The sequence below is a fragment of the Cebus imitator genome, unplaced genomic scaffold, assembly GCF_001604975.1.
Source record: "Cebus imitator isolate Cc_AM_T3 unplaced genomic scaffold, Cebus_imitator-1.0 Scaffold116, whole genome shotgun sequence".
Taxonomy (NCBI): Eukaryota; Metazoa; Chordata; class Mammalia; order Primates; family Cebidae; genus Cebus; species Cebus imitator.
Genome location: NW_016107431.1, coordinates 5,770,555 through 5,796,694, shown reverse-complemented (window position 1 = coordinate 5,796,694; position 26,140 = coordinate 5,770,555). Strand labels below are relative to the sequence as shown.

Here is a 26,140-nt window from a genome sequence, read left to right as displayed (position 1 = left end):
TGGTGTTTCTCCCCTGCCCTAGAGATTTGTGGAACTTTGAACTTGAGAGAGTTGATTCAGTATAACTGGTGGAGGAAATTTTTAAGCAGTAAGGCATTCAAGAGGTGACTTGGGTGTTATTAAATGCATTGTTTCATAAGGGAAGCACAGCATAAAGGTTTGGAAAATTGGCAGCCTGACAATGCAATAGAAAAGAGAAACGCATTTTCTGAAGAGAAATTCAAGCCAGCTGCAAAAATTTGCATAGGTAACAAGGAACCGAATGACAATGAGGCAGATGTCTCCATGGCATGTCAGAGGTCTTCATGGCAGCCTCTCCCATCACAGGCCCAGACCTAGGAGAAAATGGTTTTGCGGGCCGGGTTTACCAGCTGTGTGCAGCCTAGGGACTTGCTGCCCTGCGTCCCAACCGCTACAGCCCTGGCTTCAGAGGGTACAAGCCCTAAGCCTTGGCAGCTTCCATGTGACGTAGGGCCTGCAAGTGCACAGAAGTCAAGAATTGGGGTTTGAAAACCTCTGCCTATATATCAGATGTATGGAAACGCCTGATGTCCCTGCAGAAGTTTACTGCAGGGGCAGGGTACTCATGTAGAGTCTCTGCTAGGGCAGTGTACTCATGTAGAGTCTCTGCTAGGGCAGTGTAGAAGGGAAATGTGGGGTGGGAGCCCTGACACAGCGTCCCTACCAGGGCACCGCCTAGTGGAGGTCTGAGATGAAGGCCTCTGTCCTACAGACCCCAGAATAGTAGATCCACTGACAGCTTGCACCATGTGTCTGGAAGAGCCATAGACACTCAACACCAGTCTGTCAAGGCAGCTGTGAGGGAGGCTGTGCCCTGCAAAGCCCAAGACCATCGGGACTCACCTCTTGCATGAGTCTGACTCAGATGCAAAACATGGAGTCAAAGGAGATCATTTGAGAGCATTCAGATTTCACTGCCTGCTGAACTTTGGACTTGTATGGGGATTGCAGCCCCTTTGTTTTGGCCAATTTCTCCCATGTGGAATGGCTGTGTTTACCCAACACCTGTACCCCCATTTTTTTTTTTTTTTAGGAAGTAACTAGCTTGCTTTTGATTTTACAGGTTCATGGGCAGAAGGGACCTGCCTTGCCTCAGATGAGACATTGGTTTGTGGACCTTTGGGTTAATGCTAAAATGAGTTAAGATTCTGGGTGACTGTTGGGAAGGCATGATTGGTGTTGAAATGTAAGGACATGAGATTGGAGTGGAACCAGGGGTGGAATGATATGGTTTGACTGTGTCCCCACCAAAATCTCACCTTAAATTGTGATTCCCACAGTTCTCACGTGTCATGGGAGGAACCGGGTGGGAGATGATGGAATTATGGGGGTGGGTCTTTCCTGCTCTGTTCTCATGATAGTGAGTGAGTCTCATGAGATCTGATGGTTTTAAAAGGGGAGTTTCCTTGCACAAGATCCTCTTCCCTTGTCTGGCATCATGCAGACATTGCCTTTCACCTCTCCAGCCACATGGAAAAGTAAGTCCAATAAACCTTTCTTTTGTAAATTGCCCGGTCTCACGTATATCTTTATCGGCAGTGTGAAAACGGACTAATACACTCTGGGTCTAGTGGCATTTTTGAATGAATTGATCCTTCTCAATATGATTCTGGCTTCAGATCACCCTTGCACCCTGACCTCATCCCTGACTAAAGCATGTTCTCTAATAAGTTCAAGATGGCTCTACATTCAGGTTAAGCAAATATTAGATTTATTGTCCTGATTTAGCATTAAGGTCTTTTCACAAAATACACTGTAATTTTGATACTATACGCCACTCTTCATTGGATCTTTCTGATGGCCAGGAGATTCCTTTGACTCCTTAAAAGCACGTAAGTCTAGAGCTAGAACATATTGAACATGAATACCTGAACACATTTTCTGATATATCTACTGTAACTGCAATAGCAGGAATTAGCATATGCAAGAATACAGCTACACATTTGCAGAAATGTAGTTGAGAAATAATTTACTAAGATAAAATGGTTCAAGAATGGCAAACTCTCAAGGAATGAAAGACTCTGAGAACAATTTTTGTGTAAAAAAAAATCCTTTAATAATGTTCAAAATGAAAATTCAAAATATATATACAAAAAATATGCACCAATTAATCTTTGTGTTAATTAAAATAATAGAAGCTTCAAAGTACCCATAAAATTTAGAACAGGTAACTTTATTTTAAATAACTTTCTTAATCTTGCCCATTAAGATCACAGTAAACATTTAATAATTTTTGTTAAGGAAATTAATCTTTACATAGAAAATCAACTATGTAATTTTACTTACAAAATAATAAAAACTCTACTGTGGCAACATAAGAAGCATTTTGATAAATGAAAAAAATTAATGCAAGTAAAACTGGTTTTCTTTTTACTTTTGACTTTCTCTTTTATATTTTATATGATCATTTGACACAAACATGGATTACTTTGATATTTGCTGAACATAAATGGTAAGATTCTCAAAGGCTTAATTAAAAGTCTGGGTGTTCAATATTTTAGAAGCTGAATAAACAAAATTGGGGTTTATGATCACAGAGAATTTATCATTTTTTCCTTTGCCCATATGAAAATATATAATAGAAAATTACCCATGGAAAAACATTTTTAAATTTAATGTTGCATTCCTATCAACTTAAGTCAACAATTTGATTAATTACTTTAAAGATTAATATTTTTGTCTAGAATGAGTAGAGGTAGACTGATCTTTTTGTATTCAAATAGTGTAAAATATAAAGTTTAAAATGTCATAAGGAATTATATAAAATAGTATTTTTTAAATATTTGAAATTTAATTTATAATTATATTCAAAATAATTCCTTTTTGATAAATAATAAGTTGTTGCTTGAAATTCAGTTGGTTGAAATGATTATTCTAAGGAACTCTTTTAGTTATTTCTAACTAATAATCTTTAGAAAACAAAAATACCTGTTTTTTTAAATAAGGGCTTCTAGTTTTGGAAAAAAGCTTCTAATGATTTAAATGCACTTACAGATACTCTTACGACTGGAAAGGCATCCTATCTGGTTTTCACACTAGTATTTACAAAGTATTATGTGATAGAGCAGCTACTGAATTAAAATAAAATGTACAAAAGTAAACTAGGTCAAAGAAAAATCTTTGTATAAAATGTTTAGTTATTCCAATGTTAAATATGACTTATGCTTACTGGTAATAAATTGCATGTGTTCTCTCTCTCATTAGTAGCTTGTTTTAGAATAGAACACAACAATGCATGGGCACCTCTAGTGTTCCTGCGCACGTAAGGGCATCCTTGTAGCCCCTACTAAAATCAGTGTTTATTCTGCCAAAAATAAGAGCAAGGGCTTAGTAATAAAATGTTTTTTTGCAAATTTCTGTATTTTAGTTTTGAAGTGTTTTCTATGAATTTTGAAATAAAATACATGATTTCATTTTACTTTTGACACAGAAATGTTTCTTTATAAAAAAGCATGACCACATTTTAAATTTCTGCTTAAATGTATATAAGTATAGTACTGGCACTTGCAACAAATGAATCCTTTCCCAGGGATGAATGGATCAGAAAATTTGTTTTTCATTCAACATTTGGGAAGAAAACAAACCTGAAGTATGTTCTTTTAGCATTTGTGTGAAAATGTGGTGGAAAAAAATCTTCCATGAAGAACAAAAATTCACATCTTTTTAACATTTACATTTAATACAACACTACTGTTTTAACTGAATTGTGTGTGTGTGAGGTGGTATTTGGGGGGAGATGGGAGTTGTATGGTGACAACTTTTTTGTGACCACTCACCTTCAACCTTGGGGGAAAATGCTTACTATATGACAAATGTAAATTAAGATCATTACTCTTCTGTCACAGACGATTTCCTAGATTTGAGAACAAGGTCTTTAATGGATGAAGAAAGTTCTTGAAGCTCTTTACGAGTAGTATTGGCAACATCTTCTTGTTCTTTGCCTAATTCATTATTCAAGGGATAATCTCCCTGTCCAGTCTTCTTATTTTGACTGACTAGCTGCTTTACAACCAAACCCTGGTACTTTACCAGAAGGGCATGCTGATCCTGCAAAAAGGAAAAGAAAAAGTTAACCAACACAATGTAACCTTTTGTGGAACAGATGAAGTAGAATTTCTTCAACTAATATACATCGAAGGTCCTCATTGTTACAAAACACTGGCCATGGAAGTAGCAAGCCTAATCTAGCAAAGTTTCTGCTCTTAAGGAGTTTTCAGTTTAGAAGAGATAAAAAATGAATGCAAATCACTTTAACGTAAGTTGACTTTGCCAGTTTCTATCATCAAAGATATAGTCAAAGGGACAGGGAAGTTCCCTTTTAGCTGAGGAGTTTTTTAGCTAAAAGGGATAGGACAAGACTTTTTAATGGGTCCTTGAAGGATAAGTTAAACCTAAAGGAACTGAAATGGGAGATCTGACATTCTTGTATCTTTTCTGAAAGCTTAGTTTCCAAATTCAGAATATTCTTGAAAGATTCTTGAGCTATGCCTAATATTAAAAAATTAATCCCATAATCCACTGTTCATATTACTGGAAGTAGCCTCTGATGTTAATATATTTTATGCCTGAGTGCTGACAATAATTCATCTCAATCCACTCAAAATATTCAGAATCTAAAACTTTGAAAAGTTTCAAGTGTATTGAAAATGTAATACCTCTGGAATTTTACTATTAAGAAAAGCAATGATCTGTGGGACACATCTTCCAGGTGCATGGAGCATGCTGTGGGTTGAAAACTGAAACAACAGGACTGATGTGAGGTGCAGAATAAGAGCAGGGTCTTCTGTGACCTTTAGCTGTTCTGCCAGTGCTTGTCGATGTTGGAACAGTATCTGTCTAAATAAATAATAATAATAAAACAGCACACAAATGCATTATCATAATTTAATAAGTTCTCACCAATTTCAATTCAGCCCTTTCTGTTAATTTTTAGCTTTTCTAAGAAATTTATCTAATTCCATAAACATTTTAAGTTAACTTTTCAATATCAGATATATACATATAAAACCTAAATGGCATTGATAGATTAGTATGCTAGAAAATTCAAGGAGGAACATTCGAAGTATGTTTTTTGTTTTGAGTTGCTGGAGGTCAAACAGATTTGCACTGATTTAGATGAGGTTTCCTGTACGGAAAGTCCCCAGGCTAAGAAAAAGTTCCTGGGCTTGATTAACTATAGGATAAAGAAACTCTGCTACTTGATCCAGAGGGTCAGAGAGAAATATCTAATTATTTTACGGCTTTGAATGTGCTTGAAGGTCTACAGTCATTTAGGAATATTAGATACATTAGATATATATTCTCTACGTAAGAGTCAGGCAGTCAAATTCAGATTTCATATCTGAAAAGTCCCACATTTAAGAACATTATCAAATGCAGATTTATTGAATGTTACCTTTCCCTTTTTTTGTCTCCCCTTTTAACCATAATATCACAAGCTTCTGCTGCAGAATCCAGACAAGAAAGAAAGTCTTCTATGCTCTGAAAAAGCAATGAATACCATAATTTACTTTTCTATATGGCTGCCTAAAGAAGTATAGCTATTTAATAACTATTTTGTAATTTTACATCCCAAATACAATTTTTAAAAGGGTCACTTCCTCAATAAATTAGAAATTGTGATATAGAACTGAAAATGGTAAAACGCCAGCAGCTTGGTCTTCTCTTCACCTTTCAAAGAGGTAGCTGAGTACAAAATATTAGTTTAAGATTGGATCTACTCAAAGATCTTTGTAACACACTGCTTCCTGACATCTAAATAGAATAAAACTTTACTTACCTTTTCATTCAAAGAGTTATGGAGTTTTGTAAGAGCTACTTTGGTTTCTTCTGATAATTTACTTAGAATTTTTTTTCTTATCTGTAAGGGTAAATAAAAATTCTTTTAGTACTGTGCTTTTGACATGCAGTGGATATAGGATAAAGTGAAAAAAATACTATAACAAGTTGCTGAGTGGATTTTATCATATTCTTGAATTTTAGATCTCAAATTAGAGACAAAAACATTAGAGAGCTAGTCAACAGCCAATCAGCCAAAAAGGCTAGATATTGTCCTGCTACTTCCACCTGTTCCAGCAATATGAGAAAGACTAGAATCATTGGCCCTGTGAGAAACAGAATATTTTGGGTAAGAGGCTAATTCTTCCACTGAAGTAGCAAGAGAGTGTTTTTTTCTCCCCAGTGCTAGCTGCGAAGGGCCCCACTCATAAAGATCAGGGATGCCTATAAGATGGACTGAGCTCTTGTTCATGGCTGGATGCTTGTTATGCTCTATGGTGTGAGGAATCTTTTCAGCACCTCTTCTACATGTTAGTGCCCACTGAAGTTTGATGGAATTCTTGATGAGAATCATTTATTTCTTCTGGCATAAAATTTTGGAGGAAATTTGCTGGAATGGCTTGAAAACAGGCCTTAAGGGGTATAATGTCTGGGAAGACAGGGGCTAGTTGTCTCTGTCTAGCCTTCCTGTCCCAGTCCCACACCTATCTTTCTGTGGCCCTTAAAGGGAATGGAACAAGATCTCCTGTATTTCCTACAGAAGGAAACATGAAATTGTCCAGATAATTGGGGATTTGCTGCTCAAGCAGAAGGGAATGGGGCCAGCACCTTGCTGGCGTAGGAGGAAGAAATAACCATACCTCTCTGTTTGAGGGTTGGTCCTTACTGTGAGAAGTCACATGAAACTAAACAACGTTCCAAGGAAACAACTTATATCATCTATATGGCAATCACTAACTACATCACCAAAGACCACAAACATCAGGCTGATTTGGTTTGACCTTGATCAAAGCAGTGATATGTAGTTAGTCACATCAAGACAGTTTTTCCTCTCTCATTTTCCCTAAATGTCCAACTTGAAGTGGACCTAGAAAGGTGAGGAAGGAGGAGGAAGAAGGAAGAACATGAAAGAGGAGGAAGAAAAGGAGGTGGGAGGAGGATAGAGAAGAAAGAGGAGAAGGAGGAGGAGGGGTTGTCATCTTTGGGTAGACCACACCTTTCTTCCTCTAGGCAATGGGGAGCCATTGGTTTACATAACATCACAAGAAGGGAAGAGATGAGCTTTTGAATTTAGTTTGAGATTAGAATTTTAAACATTTAAATTGGAATTAGTCTAAATATTGAAATGAGATGTCGTTAAAGGAAAATAACTGCAAAGTTATGGAAACTGGTCAGAATGTTATAGGATTTGCCAGTCACCTGGAAGAGGGAATGTGACATAATATTTAGGAGAAAACTGTTTATTCTAAAATAATGATGCATCATTACTTTTAACAGACTAGTTATACTACCAATACTGCTAGCAAATGTATATATATATTGTACTAAAGTTAAATGAAAAATCTTTTAGATTTTTTTCCTCAAACATCTTTTATTACATTTTATTTTCCTCTTTAACTACTTCAATAAGACAAAATAAAATGTGTATAGATGCAAAACAGAACCCATCAATAGTGGTAAGCAGATCATTAACATACTTCACTTGTAATGGTTGCAGGATCATCTACTGCCATCATTAAATCCGAAGCTAAGAAGTTGAAAATGAGGTTAGTGATATCAGTACACACTGACTTCAGCAAGTGTTTGGTAAGAGCAGCCTGTGTGTCATCTGGAAAATAAAGAAGCTTTATTAAAACTAATTTCTTCCCCAAATTATGAAAATCAATGAAAAAATAAGATTAAGTATACCTGTAAAAAACTTCATCCCTTTTTCAAATAACCTAATGTTATTGTACAGGTTTGAAACTTCTTCTTGCAAGTCCTTGATTGTGCGTTTTCTGCATGTCCCAGAAGTTGTGGAAGACATGAATACTGAACGTACCACCTCGAGATAAGTTTTATTAAGAGGTCTGTGCACAAGACAAATATATTTAGTTTATTAAATGTACTGAGTATTTACGTAGATAAAAAACTTTGTTTCTATGGAAATAAGGCATAAGAATAGAGATCTCTATTTTTTTAAACAAATAAAATTAATTTGGAGACAAGTTCACTGACAATTTGTTCCCCAACCCTAGTAATTAAAACAGAAATAGATTAATTTTCTCTATTTTAAAGTATTCAAAGTTATTGCACTTAAGACACCAAGAGTAACAAAGTCCCCACAATTCAAAATAGCTTTTTAGAATTAATTTGGAGAATAGTAGACTATAAATCTGTTCTTCAACAATTACATCTTAAAATTCTCAATTTCTAAAATACTAAAATACATTAAAAAAAACCTTTTTATGCCTAACATTTTAAAAAGCAGTGGAAAATGATTAGTAGTATTTCACTTTTTTACATATGAAAAATATAGTTCTGTAATATATTTATGCACAAATATTATTTATATTAAAAAATTACTACTAAAGTTTTATTTCCAAAATCAAAGCTAATGCACTGCTCTTCTGGATTGTATTTATGGAAGCCTACACAGTGGAACTAACTTGATGGATGACCAGGTTAGTTAGTTACCACATAATTTTCTTCATTTTTATATAAAAATACCCTTAGCCTGGTTCATTCATAAGGTAGGAGTGCCTAAATTTATTCTTTTTGAAGTGAACTTTTACTTTATATTCTCCCTAAAAGTAAACACTGTTTACTTTGTCAGATTAAAATAGAAAATTATCTTTTCTTCTTTTTGAATGTTATTTTTTGTGCCATAGGAGAGACTAGCTAATGGTTAATGCCATTGTTTTTCTCCCCAACCAAGACTTAAGACTGTAAGATGAGTGAGTGAGGACACTTTCTGGATCTTGCCTTTTTTCCCATACTGCCTTGCCCAAAACACTTAACAAATATTTGTTTAATTAAACTGCCTCTGTAGGCAAATAAAATCGGACATTTGGTGGCTAGGTTAAATTCCAAGTTTGAAAAGAAATCATTTAATACATATGCTTTCTATGATCTTGGAAAAAAATTTTATTTAATAACCCATTTAATTTCTATCATAAAATAGAAAAAATACATTTTATACTTGCTTTATTAAATACTCAGCAAGTTCCGAAATAAACTCCTCAGGGGCATCTTGTATGTGTTTCCTTAAAAAATCTTCAATTTCATCCTGGAACATAAAACTGATCTCTGGCTTCTTCTTTCCTATAGCAGACATGAGCAATGGCAAATAGATAGATAGGTAGACAGATAGATAGATAGATGGCAACCAAATGGCAAATAAGGGTCCATTAATATATTAAGATAGTAATTCATTCATTAATTGTTAGTGTCAAATAGCAACAATTAATGAAAACAATATTAAAATTAGGATATATAATAAAATATTTTAAAAAATATTTTATTTTCTATCCAGGGGTTTTGTATGCATGTTTGTTACATGAGTATATGGCTTACTGGTGGGGACTGGGCCTCTATTGTACCTATTAACCAAAGAGTGAACATTGTACTTATTAGGCAATTTTTTTTTAACCCTTGCCCTGCCCTCCCCCCCCGCCCCACACCCAACAACTTCCCTCTTTTTGGAGTTCCTTCTACTATTTTCCATGTGTGCCCATTGTTTACTTCCCATTTATAAGTGAGAACATGTGGTACTTTGTTTTCTGTTTCTGAGTTAGTTCACTTAGAGTAATGACCTCAAGTTCCATCCATGTTGCTGCAAAGGACATGATTTCGTTCTTTTTAATGGCTACATTGTATTACATGGTATATACCACATTTTCTTAATCCAGTCAATCACTGGAGAACACTTAGGCTGGTTCTATGACTTTGCTATTGTGAATAGTGCCTGGATGAACACACGAGTATAGGTGTCTTTTCAATAGAATGATTTCATTTTCTTTGGGTAGAAATCCAGCAGTGGGATTCCTAGGTCAAATAGTAGTTCTATTTTTAGTTCTTTGAGAAATCTCCATTCTGTTTTCCATAGAGGTTAAACTAATTTACATTCTCACCAACTGTGTATAAGTATTCCCTTTTCCCCACATCAACACTAACATCTGTTGTTTTTTGACTTTTCAGTAATAGCCATTACGACTGGTGCATGACGATATACTGCGGTTTTAGTTTGCATTTCTCTGATAGTGATGTTGAGCATTTATTCACGTTTGTCACCCACTTGAATTTCTTCTTTTGAGAAATATCTGTTCATGTCCTTTGCTCAGTTTTCAATGGGGTTATTTTTTCTTGTTATTTGTAGATTCTAAATATTAGTCTTTTGTCAGGCATCATTTGCAAGTTTTTCTACCATTCTGAAGGCTATTTATTTACTCTTCGTGATTCTTTTGCTGTGCAGAAACTTTTTAGTTTAATTAAGTCCCATTTGTCAATTTTTGGTTTTGCTGTATTTCCTTTTGGGATTTTCATCATAAATACTTTGCCGAGGCCAATGTTCAGAAGAGTTTTTCCTAGGATTTCTTCAAGAATTTTTATAGTTTCATGTCTTAATGTTCCAAATCCATCTTGAGTTGATTTTTGTATATGGTGAAAGGTGGAATACAGTTTTGTTCTTCTGCACCATTTTATATATGGTGAGAGATGGGATAAAGTTTCGTTCTTCCCAGAACCATTATTGAATAGGGTGTCCCTTCCCCATTGTTTATTTTGTCTACCCTGTCCAACATCAGTTGTTTGTAGGTATGTGGTTTTATTTCTGGGTTGTCTATTCTGTTCCAATGATCTATGTGTCCATTTTTCTGTAAGTCCCATGCTGTTTTGGTTACTACAGCGTTGTAGTATTATTTGAAGTCAGACGATACGATGCCTCCATTATTATTTTTTTTTTTTTCAGTCAGGATGCCTCGGTTATTCAGGCTCTCTTTTGGTTCCATATGAACTTTAGGAGTGTTTTTTCAGTTCTGTGAAAAATGATGTCATTTTTTATAAGGATTGCATTACATCTGTAGATTGCTTTGGGCAGTATGGTCATTTCAGCAATATTGATTCTTCTAATCTATGAACCTGAGATGCCTTTTATTTGTTTGTGTCATCTAAGATTTCTTTCTTCAGTGTTTTGCAGTTCCCCTTGTAGAGATCTTCCATTTCTTTGGTAAAATGTATTTTTAGGTATTTTTTTTTGTAGTTATTAAAAATAAGACTGAATTCTTGATTTGGTTCTCAGTTTGAAAGTTACTGTTGTATAGAAATGCTACTAATTTTCATACATTGATTTTGTATCCTGACATTTTACTGAAGTCATTTATCAAGACTAGGAGTCTTTGAAAGAGTCTTTATGGCTTTGTAAGTATATGATCATGTCATCAGTGAACAAAGATAATCTGGCTTCCTCTTTTCCAATATGAATGCTTTTATTTATTTCTCTTGCCTGACTGCTCTGGCTAGGATTTCCAGTACTGTGTTGAATAGGAGTGGTGAGAACAGACATCCTTCCTCTTGTTCTATTATTTCTTAATGGTTCTATCAATTTTTCTCCACTCAGTATGATGCTGGTTGTGGGTTTGTCATAAGCAGTTCTTTTTATTTTGAGGTATGTTCCTTTGATGCCTAGTTTGTTGAAGGTTTTTATCATCAAGTGGTACTATTTCTTATATGATCATTTGCTAACTTCATTTAAAATGACTGATTATTTTCTACAAATCAATCAGAAAATAATAAAGAGTTTTTCCCCTTGTTAAACCTGGATGATACGAATAGCTGGAAATCAAAACAAGTATTTTAAAACAAATTTTTAAGGAAAGGATAATTTATCTTTGTTGAACAAGAAATACTGGGCAGTTTTTCCTCCTTTATAAAAATATAAATTTATTGAAAATTAAATACTTATAATTTAAATAAGATCTTCAGAAAGTCTTTATAATCATGTGTATCACAATTCCAATAATTATTTAAGTTAAAGTTTGTCTTCTGTCTTTTGGAAAAGGCATAGATCAAAAAAAAGTCAGAATTTTATAATTTATTTTTGCTCTCACAAACATTAAGTCTATAGTAAGGAAAAATTGTGTGCAGCTACTGTAATGAAAATAATTGTTAACTGTGCAAATGTCACGCCTACCCACTTACTTAGGAAAGCATGGGTTGTAGACAAAAGAAAGCTAACAATATTTCCATTAGAAATTGTAAAGTTATAAAGGGGATTATTTCTAGCTTAATTAGGTTATTGATTCAACAAGCAAAACCTTAGAAATAAAAATATAATGGCTCAAAAATCAATTTTCACTACAAATAAAAATCTAAAAAGTTAAAATCCTAGCTTTAGAGTAGACAGACAGTACTATTATTTTCTGGGATCTGCTGTCCATTCCTGACATTCACACTAAATGATCTATGACTTCCCTGTTTGCTTCCTTTATGCATTGTATAAATCATTAAATTATATTTCCTTCTAGTAATCTTTCATACCAAGTTGATCCTATAGTTTATCGGAGAACCCAATTTCATCCTCCATTTCAGAGATTACAACACAATCTTTTTTTACAAAAGCACTGAAATTACATTTTTAAAGGAAGAATGGTTTTACTACTTTTATAGCTCCTTTAAATAATAATCTACTCACAAAAGGAACACCACATGCCTCGTTTACCAATTATTTAAATTACAGATATCAGAAAAATGTTTTTTTGTAATGCCGCTTCACCCACATGCCTAGCAGGAAAATTCATTTACCAGTGAAAAATGAAAATTCACAAAGGATAGTCTTAATCCTATTTGAAATAAAGATACAGCTAGTAGTTCCTATAAAGATACTTTTCCTTTAATTAACATTGTTTTACATACATGAAGAACAGTAGTTACTTCTACCTATCTCAGAATACTTTAAAGACAAATCTTAAACAACTGTGCTATTACAAATAGCAAGTAGAATGTTAATAGCTGCAGCCACATCACTTGATATGTACATCTTCCAGTTATAGCCCGTATGTAATAAATTCTGTGAAAGAGGGAAAGTATAAATCTCAATCTATTATCATTAAAATTCTTATTTTTTAATAAATTGTCATACCACTTTCTAACTCTGAATCAGCTTCCAACATTTTATCCCTTGCTCTTTCAATGTCTTGGAATATCTCCAAGAATTATAAAATTTTTGCCCACTTCACATCCTCTAAGATATTTTCATCCTTTTTATCATAGCCACTTTCCTCATTTTCTTGAACAATGGCAGTGTCAACATTCCCACAGTCAGTCATTCCCTCTGTAACTCCATTTATGCTTGATTCCAATTTTATTTTCAGTGTTATCACTTTTCATTTCTTTGCTGTGCTTTTATATTTGTTGGCCAGTTCCCTTTTTGATTATCAATTTCTATAAAATATCACAGCGTTTACCAGGAGACAAGGAGGCAACACAGCTACATGCTTTGTCATTTGTGCATAAGGAATAACCAATGTGCAGTGACCAATCATTGACAAACTATAAAATAAGTGGTGTGACTGTCACAGATAATGATATGCATCTGTTATTTATGTACTGATTTGTGGACTGAAGAGCTGGCAGTAAAATCTGTACTCTATACAATACTCAGTTAATATACCAAAGCATCTTTGTATCTAATATTTAAGATAAACAGTCTTGTTATTAGACTGATGTCATTTGACCAAAGTGTGGTAACTGAGATTTGTGCCACTGAAACTGCAAAACAAGGACTTCCTGTATAAGCATATATATCTAATTACATACATCTTAAGAAAACATGTTAAAAATATCACACATACACCAAGGAAAAGTAAAGAAAAGCTACCTACCAGTATGGGATGACTGAGATTCATCATCACTATCATCATCTTTTCTTCCTTTCTTCTTGATTTTTTTAATTTTGTACTCTCTGGCATTGCCCCCACCACCTCCTCTCATGCTTCCACTGCCCTCTGGTGGGAAAATGACATAAGTTAGCATTGCCTACCTAAATCATGAAAATAATGACACTATATTGCTGTATTTAACTTTATAGCAGAAAAAATAAAGGCCAAATAAACTTTTAGACTCTTTAAATTTGAAGCTCCCTTATCAAGAGTTTAGTAAATCCAATACATAATAAAGAATAAAATATGAAATCTCTTGAGCAATCTACTTAGATAGTCTGACTGCTCTAAATGCATTCTCTTTCTCCTTCTCTAATGTCACCTCTTTTCTGGAGCTCTCAATATTTTCTTAATCAAAATCTATTCCTTCACCTCCTCTTCTACCTTCCCCAAAAGAAGTGTGTCCTCCTTTGATCATCTGTGTTACCACAGCCTCATCAATAACCTTCTATTACAAAACTTCACTAATTTAATTATACTTATTTTGCCTTGTTGGTTGAAAGATTATTATCTGTTTTTAGAGGAGACATCCTGACTCACCTACCACTCAACCAAATTATAAACTTCTTAAGAGCAAGGATCATGTCTCATTAATGTGTATATTCTTTACAGAATGCTTGAAACACACGCTCCATAAATATTGACCATGAATATTAATTGGTTAAGTAGGAAAATATCATTGTCAATCACCTATTGACTATAGACTTAAAAAAACAAATAATAAAACAAATGCAAACACAGTAAATAAAAAAAATACTATTTCAGCTTTTCCCTGCTATTTGATATTTACATGTAAAATATCTACTCTACAAAATGAAATACTTATCATTGAAACATATTACAACTGTATTATATTACTTCAAAATAAGTAACAGATTAGTCTTCTTAATAAAATAAAGTGATTACTGAAGATCTTTTTCTAAATTCTAAATAGATTTCCCTTATATTTCACCATATCCTAAACATCTATTAATTTATTCTTCCCTTGCTTTTATAATGAAAAAATTATATTTTCAAAAGCATAAGTGTAAAATAAACATGCTTTTTACATTTGGAAATAAGTTTCCTATTGGGGGGACATTCATGATTGACATAATTCTACATAACGTAATTAAACAATTACAATACAATAGTATCACTAAGAATAAAACACCAAATGGCCCTTAACTTTTAATAAGAAATAAAATATTAAATAGACTAGTTATACTGACATAAGTCATCAATTGAGTAAGGCAAATTTATAACTATATCTTCAAATAATATGACAAAATATGCATAGCTATGAATATTACTGTGATTTACTGAAGTAATTCATTAATTTTCCTGGAAGAATAGATAAATTTCATAATGCCATTTAAAGGTTTTACAGAAAAAGATTTTGGAAGAGGAAATAAACTATCTCAAAGAATTGAGTGTATTTATTAATGAAAAATGTATATTGAAGTTCTTTAGCTCTGATAAAGCACTAATAACACTGCTCCTACTATAAAAATTATGGAAATACATGTTAGTTTTCCAACGCAAATTACAAGCATACCAGTGATACCCAGAATAATTTCTAGTGATTATAGATTAGAAAAAGAAATTTAAAAATATTTTACTGAGAAATTCTTTCATTTAATAAGTATGTTTATAGACCACCTAAAATATATGAAGTGGTGCTTTAGGTATGTACCAAGAGTACAACAATAAATGAGATCAACAAGGTTCCCAAATAAACACAGCACAGTGATAAAGTGATGCAAATAAACTGACAAAATGAGGTGGCAGAGAGTGACTGTGGCTGCTATGTTGAAGGGTTAGGAGGCCTCTCTAAGGAAGTGGCATTTAGAGTGGAGCTCTGAATGAAAAGAAGAAACCAGTTACTTAAAGTCTGGGAGAGGGCATTCCAGGTAAAAAGAACAGTTAGCGCAAAAGCTTTAAGGTGAACATGATCCTGGCAAGTTTGAGAATTAAAAAAAAAAAAAAAAAAGCTACAGCGTACAGGGCTGGAACTTATAGAGAGGATGGGGGAAAACAAGACATGAGCATGATGATGAAATTAAGTTTTCACAAAAGAAAGCAGAAAACATAATCACCAATATTTCCATTTCAGTATGTACAATTTAACACATTAGCAAACTATTTGGTTGATATTAGTTGTTTAAAGGTAAATCAATAAAATAAGAGGCCTTTCAAAGGGCATAATAAATGTAATAAATGCAAAGTTCACTGCAACAAATACAAAACTTATCTTTAAATATTTCTTGTTAACAATTTCTTACCTGCTGCTTTCCTTCTTCGCTCATCTTTTTTATCCTTTTTACTTGTACTAACGCTTTCTAAAATGGAGATTTGTTTCAGATCTTCTTCAGTGATTAAATGCACAGGATTATTTTTCATTTCCTACAATAAAACATGGTTTTTTTGGTAGGAAAAATATATAGCATTTCCAAAAACATAAAAGTTGTTCATATACTAATTATTCTTGTTTGGTTTTGTTGCTTAGAAGAATTACAGAGCTTTGTTTCAGAGCTGTCACTCTAAGGCTGTTTCTCTTTGCCCAAAATAGGTGTTTTCCCTTGCTGCTCTTGGCATTTTTGTACCCATTATTAGCTAATGAGAAATCCTATCTTGTTACTGAACAACTGATTACACAGCTGCCATCATATGCAATATTCCTCAACTGTTATTGGCTGGTTTTACCTTACTTTAATACCATGCTCCTTCTCTTTTTGAGACTCCCAATTCCAATGCCAACTGGATACTTGAGATTATTAAAGATAATGAACCCTCCATTTCCTATCCCACCCAAATTACCATATGTTAGTTGCATACTCATATAATCTTTTGTTTCCCCCTCTGGACTCATTTTTGATAATCTGTTTTCAAAAAGTTTATGTTAACAATGATGAAATATTTCCAAGTTTGGATACTGGTTCTTTCTGATAGGATAAGGTCCTATAATCTCTAATGACAAAAGCATATATTTATGATAAAAATAATACTATTTCCTTTTTGCTTTTCTAAAGAAAAATGCTTTGAATGTTGACAGTTTACATGACAGAATCACCTTTTTCCAAATTTACCTTTGTGGTTAGAGGAAGAAGCCCAAGGAAAGTGATGACTATGTAAAATTTTTACTTGAGTAAAAGATCCCAAATAAAAATAATAGTCATTTAATAACTGGTAGTTAACATGGAACAGATGTTTTACATATATCTCTTATTTATTTATATTTATTGTTTCCATAGTAGGCATCATAATCCTTTCCTTAAATATAAGGAAAGTATTGGGGAGTCAAGATGGCTGAATAGACACAACTCTGGTGCACAGCACCCAGTGAGAGAGATGCACAAATTAAGAGATCTCCTAGCTCCCACCGAGGTACCAGGTGCATTTCAAAAGGTCTGGTTGGACGGTGAGCAAAGCCCAGGCAGGGCAGACCGAGGTGGGGAGGGGTGCCACTTCACCCAGAAAGTGCATCTGACCAGTGAGTAGGAGGCTCCCCATCTAGTACTCCAGTCCAGATACAGCGCTTCCCCCGAAGCCTCAGCAATACACAGAACAGGGGATTTTTGCCAGTCAAGTGCCGGGAATTACAAGCACAGAGTTGAATAATAATCCAGGACTGTGTACCAGATTGGCGCACAGATCTAAGCAAACGCAAAAGCCCATAAACCGGCTGGGAGACCCTGCGGACCAAGCTATCACCCCCTCCCCCTGCCTGGAGAGAGAGGGAGCTGAAAGCAGAAAGACAGATGGAGCAGGTGGGTGGGTCCCTACCCTCCCCCACAAACCCCAGAGGGCTGAAGCACTAACTCTAGTGGGTTATACAGCCAGTGCCTCAGTCTGAGATGAACCCTGAATGATCCAGCCCTGTGGAGGAAAGACACAACCCACCATTAAAGGGGTGGGGCTAGGCTTCATGTTATAAGAAGAAACACACGAAGCCTAAGTAGCAATGGGACAGTGTTCTTGACCACCCAGCAGTGCCTCCAGGTCAGCAGAAGAGGTAGGCCTAACTTCCCAGTGTACACAAAAAAGACACACGAAGCTTCCCTAGTAACCTGAAGGAGTCCCTAGAAACCCAGTAGCGCCTCCACAGGCAGACAAATGACCTCATCAAGCAGCTCCCTGAGCTCACAGCCAGGTAAATCTGCGAAGATGGGAAAAAACCAGCACAAAAAAGATGAAACCATCAAAGACCAGAACACCTCTTCTCCTTCAAAGGACCACAACTCCTCAACAACATGGGAACACAACATGACAGAGAAAGAGTGCGACAAATTGATAGAAACAGGCTTCAGAAGGTGGATAATAACAAACTTTTCTGAGCTAAAGGAACAAGTTCTAACTCAATGCAAAGAAACCAAAAACCTTGATAAAGGTTAGACGAAACACTAACTAGAATAACCAGCTTAGTGAAGAACATAAACGACTGGATGGAGTTGAAAAGCACAGCATAAGAACTACGTGAAGCAAACACAAGTTTTAATAGCTGAATCGATCAAGCAGAAGGAAGGATATCAGAGATTGAAGATCAACTCAATGAAATGAAAAGAGAAGGCAAGACAAGAGAACAAAGAGTGAAAAGAAATGAACAAAGCCTCCAAGAAATATGGGATTATGTGAAAAGACCTAATCTGTGCCTGATCTGTGTACCTGAATATAACGGGGAGAATGAATCCAAACTGGAAAACACACTCCAGGATATTATCCAGGAGAACTTCCCAAGCCTAGCAAGGCAGTCCAAGTTTTAAATTCAAAAACACAGAGAAATCCACAAAGATACTCCTCAAGAAGAGCAACCACAAGGCACATAATCATCAAATTCACCAGGGTTGAAATGAAGGGAAAAATTCTATGGGCAGCCAGAGAGAAAAGTCAGGTCACCCACAGAGGGAAGCCAGTCAGACTCACAGCAGGTATCTCAGAAGAAACCCTACAAGTCAAAAGAGAGTGTGGGCCAATATTCAACATCCTTAGAGAAAAGAACTTTCAACCCAGAATCTCATATCCAGCCAAACTAAGCTTCATAAGTGAAGGGGAAATAAAAGCCTTTTAGCACAAGCAATTACTGAGATTTCATCACCACCAGACCTGCCCTACAAGAGCTCCTGAAACACTAAGCATGGAAAGGAACAAGTACCAGCCACTGCAAAGGCATGCCAAATGGCAAAGACCAAAAATGCAATGAAGAAAATGCTGGCAAACTGAATGAAACAGCACATCAAAAAACTTATTCATCAAGATCAAGTAGGCTTCATCCCGGGGATAGAAGGCTGGTTCAACTTATGCAAATCTGTAAATGTAATCCATCACATAAAAAGAACCAAAGACAAAAACCACATGATGTATCAATAGATGCAGAGAAGGCCTTCGACAAAATTCAAAGCCCTTCATGCTAAAAACTCAATAAACGAGGTATCGATGGAACGTACCATAAAATGGTAAAAGCTATATATGACAAACCTAAAGCCAATATCATACTGAATGGGGAAAAAGTGGAAAAATTCCCTTTGAAATCTGGCACTAGACAAGGATGCCCTCTCTCACCACTCCTATTAATACAGTATTAGAAGTTCTAGCCAGAACAATCAGGCAAGTAAAAGACAAAAAGGGTATTCAATTAGGAAAGGAGGAAGTCAAACAGTCTCTATTTGCAGACACATAACTGTATATTTAGAAGACCCCATCAACTCAGCCCAAAATCTTCTCAAACTGATAAGCAACTTCAGCAAAGTCTCAGGATATAAAATCAATGTACAAAAATCACAAGCATTCCTATACACCAGTAACAGACTTAAAGAGAGCCAAATCAAAAATGCACTGCCATTCACAATTGCTACAAAGAGAATAAAATACCTAGGAATACAACTAACAAAGGATGTAAAGGACCTCTTCAAGGAGAACTGCAAACCACTGCTCAACGAAGTGAGAGAGGACACAAACAGAGAAACATTCCATGCTTATGGTTAGGAAGAATGAATGTCATGAAAATGGCCATGCTGTCCAAAGTAATTTATAGATTCTATGCTATCCCCATCAAGCTACCAATGACCTTCTTCACAGAATTGGAAAAACAACTTTAAATTTCATATGGAACCAAAAGAGAGCCCACATAGCAAAGCTGGAGGCATCATGCTACTAGATTTCAAACTATACTATAAGGCTACAGTAATCAAAACAGCATGGTACTGGTACCAAAGCAGAGACAGAGACCAATGGAACAGAACAGAGGCCTCAGAAGCAATGCCACACATTTACAACCATCTGATCTCTGACAAACCTGACAAAAACAAGCAATGGGGAAAGGATTCCATGTTTAATAAATAGTGTTGGGAAAACTGGGTAGCTATATGCGGAAAGTAGAAACTGAACCCCTTCCTGTCACTGTACACTAAAATTAACTCCAGATGGATTAAAGATTTACACATAAAACCTAATACCATTAAACACTAGAAGAAAACGTAGGCAAAACCATCCTGGACATAGCCATAGGCAAGGACTTCATGACTAAAACACCAAGACCAATGGCAACAAAAGCCAAGATAGACAAATGGGATCTAATTAAAATTCAGAGCTTCTGTACAGCAAGAGAAACCATCATTAGACTGAACTCGCAACCAACAGAATGGGAAAAAATTTCTACAGTCTACCCATCTGACAAAGGGCTGATATCCAGAATCTACAAAGAACTAAAACAGATATACAAGAAAAAAACAAACAACCCCATTTAAAAGTGGGTGAAGGATATGACCAGATGCTTTTCAAAAGAAGACACAAGAGGCCAACAAACATGAAAAAATGCTCATCATCACACGTCATTAGAGAAATGCAAATCAAAACCACATTGAGATACCATCTCAGGCCACTTAGAAGGGTGATCATTAAAAATCTGGAGACAACAGGGGCTGGAGAGGATGTGGAGAAATGGGAACAGTCTTACACAGTTGGTGAGAGTGTAAATTAGTTCAACCATTGTGGAAGACAGTGTGGCGATTTCTCAAGGACCTAGAAATAGAAATTCCATTTGACCCAGCACCCCATTACCGGATATATACCCAAAGAACGATAAATCATTCTACTATTAAGACACATGCACATGTATGTTCATTGCAGCCCTGTGTACAACAGCAAAGACCTGGAACCAACCCAAATGCCCATCAATGATAGACTGGACAAAGAAAATATGGCACATATACACCATGGAATACTATGCAGCCATAAAAAATGATGAGTTTGTGTCCCCTGTAGGGACCTGGATGAATCTAGAAACCATCATTCTCAGCAAACTGACACAAGAACAGAAAACCAAACACCACATGTTGTCACTCATAGGTGGGTGTTGAACAATGAGAAGACGTGGACTTGGGGAGAGAAGCATCACACACTGGGGGTAGTTGGGGGTGGTAGGGGAGGGATAGTGGGTGGTGGGAGGGATATCATGGGGAGAAATGCTGGATATAGTATGCACCTATGCAACCACCCTGCATGACCTGCACATGTACCCCAGAACCTAAAGTATATATATATATATATATATATATAAAAGATAAGGAAACTAGAGATTTATTTGTCCAAAGTCATACAGAGAAAAAACATATTTTAAATTCAGACATACATGTCAGTAAACATGTATACTTTTTAATCTCCTCTGCTGTTTATCAGGTTAAATGCAGAAATTTATCTCGTTTTAGACTATTAAGGAGCTTAGAATGAGAACAGCTAAATATAAACTATTTACATATTTAACAAGCCCTCATGAATTTATTAACAGTTTAAAATAAATGGGCCTATTTGACCTATTTGAGAGCAGGCTTTATACGGAGATGATGCTCCCAACTAGAAACATGAAGGAAAGCATCATTAACACAGACCTGGCAGGACCTCTATTTCAAAATACTTCGATAGCTGTTGCTCTGAGGAACTAATCAACTGGGATGGTAGCAAAATTTCTTTATTCAATAACTTACCCTGTCTGTATTGAGGCTCTACTAGATTGAATAAATATATTGTGTACTGATTGACAAATACACTGTATATTTGTACATATCTAAAGATACTGTTTTTGGGCATTTTGGTGTTTTAAAGTTGGACCAATACCTTCAGGAAACTTAACTGTAAAGTATGTAATTTCATTTATGTGATTTTAATTTATAAAATCAGTTCCCCAACTTTTAAGTCATATGTTTTGATGGGAATGAGAAAAAAAAAAATCTGGGAGAGAAAATGAAATGATACATGAAAGGAAAATAATACATGATATAAAGTGTTCCCTTTTGCTCATCCCATTTTTCAAAAGACATCAGATGATTCTAAATTGAAAATACTGTTAAGATTAGCAAGTAAGAAATAGGTTAAATACAAACAGCTCTGGAATGCAGTTCCTAACCAGAGAGATGAAGAAACCGAGTGATCTCCACAATTCCAAACGAGGTACCAGGTTCATTTTAACGGGTCTGGTTGGACAGTGGATATAATCCAAAGAGGGTAAACTGAGGCAGGGCATGGCCTCACCCAGGAAGTACATGAAAATGACTAGAGGATTGGGGGCTCTCCCCCTCCAGGATTCCGGTTCAGATACTGCGCTTCACTCACACCCTCTACAACCCATAGAACAGGAGATCTTCACTGGGCTGAAAAGCGCCTGTGAGTTACCTGAACAGAGGTGAGAAGCAACTCTGACCAGTGCCATGGGTTGTTGGCACAGATCTAAGCAGAAATATTGGCTAATGCAGAGAAAGCCTGCGGGACGGAGCTACCCACAACCCAAGAAAAAGGGGAGCTGAGAAGTCGATCCAAGATGGCCAAATACGAACAGCTCTAGATTGTAGTTCCTAGCGAAAACGCAGAAGGTGAGTGATCACCGCATTTCCAAAGGAATTTTTACTGCCTACAGACCAGGATATTTCTGGGTGGAAAAATGCCACAAGTCTCCAGCGTGGCTGTTTCAGCTGGTGCAGTGGGTCTCTGCACAAAAACTCACACCAATCTGGTTGCCATTTCAACTGGCGATGGGAACACCTGAGAGACAGGGTCGCCCTTTCAACTGAAAAAATGGGGGCTGAAACAGGGAGCCAGGTGATCTGGCTTGGCTGGTCCCACCCCCACAAAGACCAGCAATCTGAAATGCTCTGGATTGAGTTTCACAGGAAGCACAGCTGAACCTGGGATGGTCCAGCTCTGTGGGGGGAAGGGTATCCACCATTACCGAGGCAGTCCACCACTACCGAGTCAGTCTGCCATTACCGAGGCAGTCCGCCATTACAGAGACAGTCCGACATTACTCAGGCAGACCGCCATTACTGAAGCAGTTCTAACTACACCGCAATAAACAAAACTGCAAGGAAGTTCACACAGCAGCTGAGCAGAGCCCACAGCAGCTCAGCAACACCTCTGCTGACAGACTGTGACTAGGCTACCTCCTCGCTGGGCATGGCATCTCTGAAAAAAGGCAGCAGAATGACAGGAACTTATATATAAAGCCCCACCTTCCTGGGACAGAACACCTGGGGAAAAAAAGGTGGTTATGAATTCTGCTGCAGCAGACTTACCTGCCCAGCAGCTCTGAACAGAACAATGGAGCTCACAGCTCAGCACTTGAGCTCCTATAAGGGACAGACTGTCTCCTCAAGTAGCTCCACAACCCCCATAAAACCAAAGAGATACCTCATAAAGGAGAGCTCGGGCTGACATCTGGTGGGTATCCTTCTGGGACAAAGATAACAGAAAAAGAAACTGGCAGCAACTCCTACTATTCTGCAGCCGCTGCAGGTGATCCCCAGGCAAGCAGAGTCTGGAGTGGAACTATTGCAGTCCTACAGCAGTGGGGCCTGACTGTTAGAAGGAAAACTAAGAGAAAGAAATAACTTCATCAGCAACAAAAAGGACATCCACTCAGAGACCCCATCCGAAAGTCACCAACCACAAAGACCACAGGTAGATTAATCCACGAAGATGGGAAGAAAACAGCACCGAAAGGATGAAAATACCCAAAACCAGACCGCCTCTCCTCCTCCAAGGGATCACAACTCCTCATCAGCAAGAGAACAAGGCTGGATGGAGAATGAGTCTGATGAACTGACAGAACCAGGCTTCAGAAGGTGAGTAACAAACTTCTCTGAGCTAAAAGATCATGTTCTGACCCAATGCAAGGAAACTAAGAACCTTGAAAAAAGGTTTGATGAAATGCTAACGAGAATAAACAGCTTAGAGAGGAATATAAATGAATTGATGGAGCTGAATAGCACAACATGAGCACTTGGCGAAGTATACACAAGTTTCAATAGCCGACTCGACCAAGCAGAAGAAAGGATATCACAGATTGAAGATCAACTCAATGAAATAAAATGAGAAGGCAAGATTAGAGTATAAAAAAATGAACAAAGCCTCCAAGAAATATGGGATTATGTGAAAAGACCTAATCCAGGTTTGATAGGTGTACCTGAATGTGATGGAGAGAATCAATCCAAGATGGAGAGCACTCTTCAGGATATTATCCAGGAGAACCTCCACAACCAAGCAAAGCAGGCCAATATTCAAGTCCAGGAAATACAGAGAACACCACAAAGATATTCCTCAAGAAGAGCAACCCTAAGGCACATAATCATCAGATTCACCAGGGTTGAAAACAAGGAAAAAAGGCTAAGGGCAGCCAGAGAGAAAGGTTGGGTTACCCACAAATGGAAGCCCATCAGACTCACAGCAGATGTCTCAGCAGAAACCCTACAAGCCAGAAGAGAGTGGGGGCCAATATTCCACAACCTTAAGGACTTTCAACCTAGAATTTCATATCCAGCCAAACTAAGCTTTATAAGCGAAGGAGAAATAAAACCTATTACGAACAAGCAATTGCTCAGAGATTTCTACACCATCAGGCCTGCTTTACAAGAGCTCCTGAAAGAAACACTAAACATAGAAAGGAACAACCAGTACCAGCCACTCCAAAAACGTACCAAATAAAGAGCATTGATGCAATGAAGAAACTGCATCAACTAATGGGCAAAACAACCAGCTAACATCAAAATGGCAGGATCGAATTGACACATAAGAATATTAACCTTAAATGTAAATGGGCGAAATGCCCCAATCAAAAGACACAGACTGGCAAATTGGATAAAAAGTCAAAACCAACTGGTGTGCTATATATAGGAAACCCATCTCACATGTAAAGATATACATAGGCTGAAAATAAAGGGATGGAGGAAGATCTACCAAGCAAACGGAGAGGACAAAAAAAAAAAAAAAAAGCAGGTGCTGCTATCCTAGTCTCTGATAAAATAGACTTTAAACGAACAAAGATCAAGAGAGACAAAGAAGGGCATTATATAATGGTTAAAAGATCAATGGAACAAGAAGAGCTAATGATACCAAATATATATGTGCCCAATACAGGTGCACCCAGATACATAAAGCAAGTTTTTAATGACCTACAAAGAGACTTAGACTCCCACACCATAATAGTGGGAGACTTTAACACTCCCCTGTTAATATTAGACAGATCAATGAGACAGAAAATTAACAAGGATATCCAGGACTTGAACTCAGACCTGGACCAAGCAAACTTGACAGGCATTCACAGAACTCTCCATTCCAAATCCATAGAATATACATTCTTCTCAGCGCCACATCACACCTACTCTAAAACTGACCACATAATTAAAAGTAAATCACTCCTCAGCAAATGCAAAATAACAGAAATCATAACAAACTCTCAGACCACAGTGCAATCAAATTAGAATTCAGAAACTAACTCAGAACGGCACAACTTCATGGAAGCTGAACCTCTTGAATGTTGACCGGATAAACAATGAAATGAAGGCAGAATAAAGATGTTCTTCGAAACCAATGAGAATGAAGACACAACACACCAGAATCTCTGGGACACCTTTAAAGCAGTGTTGAGAGGGAAATTTATAACAATAAATGCCCACATGAGAAGGAAAGATGTAAAATAGACACCCTGTTGTCAAAATTGAAAGTGCTAGTGGAGCAAGGTCAAAAAACTCAAAAGCTAGCAGAAGAGGAGAAATAACTAAGATCAGAGAAGAACTGAAGGAGATAGAGACACACAAAAAAAAACACTTCAGGGGAGGATCCAAGATGGCCGTTTAGGAACAGCTCAGGATTGCAGCTCCCAGTGAAAGTGCAGAGGGTGAGTGGACGCTGCATTTTTATTGACCACAGACTAGGAAATTCCCAGGCGGAGAAGCTCCACAGGTCACCAGCGCGGCTGTTTCGGCCAGTGTGGCTGTGCCGGCGGGCGCCGCTGCTTTGCCCTGTGCGGCTGCTTTGTTGGCGCCCCGGAGCAGTGGTTCTCCATACAAAATACACTGGTCCGGGTGCCCTTTTGGCTGGCGACTGGAGCCACGGGAAGTCGCCCATTCGTCTGTTTAAAAAGGGGACTCAGCAGGGAACCAGAATAGTAGATTCCAGGGAAA

At 36.7% G+C, this 26,140-nt stretch overlaps 1 protein-coding gene across 1 annotated transcript in view; it reads right to left on the bottom strand.

Moving 5' to 3' along the window:
• Positions 1-2,180: 2,180 nt before the first annotated feature.
• The window catches only part of UFL1 (UFM1 specific ligase 1), a 67,777-nt gene continuing 43,817 nt past the window's right edge, over positions 2,181-26,140 (bottom strand). Inside the window, exons 11-19 of the mRNA XM_017538890.2 lie at positions 15,980-16,100; positions 13,659-13,781; positions 8,985-9,102; positions 7,708-7,868; positions 7,497-7,627; positions 5,801-5,881; positions 5,417-5,502; positions 4,677-4,857; positions 2,181-4,068 (exon numbers count right to left, since the gene is read on the bottom strand). Coding sequence (XP_017394379.1) covers positions 3,850-4,068; positions 4,677-4,857; positions 5,417-5,502; positions 5,801-5,881; positions 7,497-7,627; positions 7,708-7,868; positions 8,985-9,102; positions 13,659-13,781; positions 15,980-16,100 — 1,221 coding nt within the window. The 3' untranslated portion in view covers positions 2,181-3,849. The remainder of the gene's footprint in view (positions 4,069-4,676; positions 4,858-5,416; positions 5,503-5,800; positions 5,882-7,496; positions 7,628-7,707; positions 7,869-8,984; positions 9,103-13,658; positions 13,782-15,979; positions 16,101-26,140) is intronic.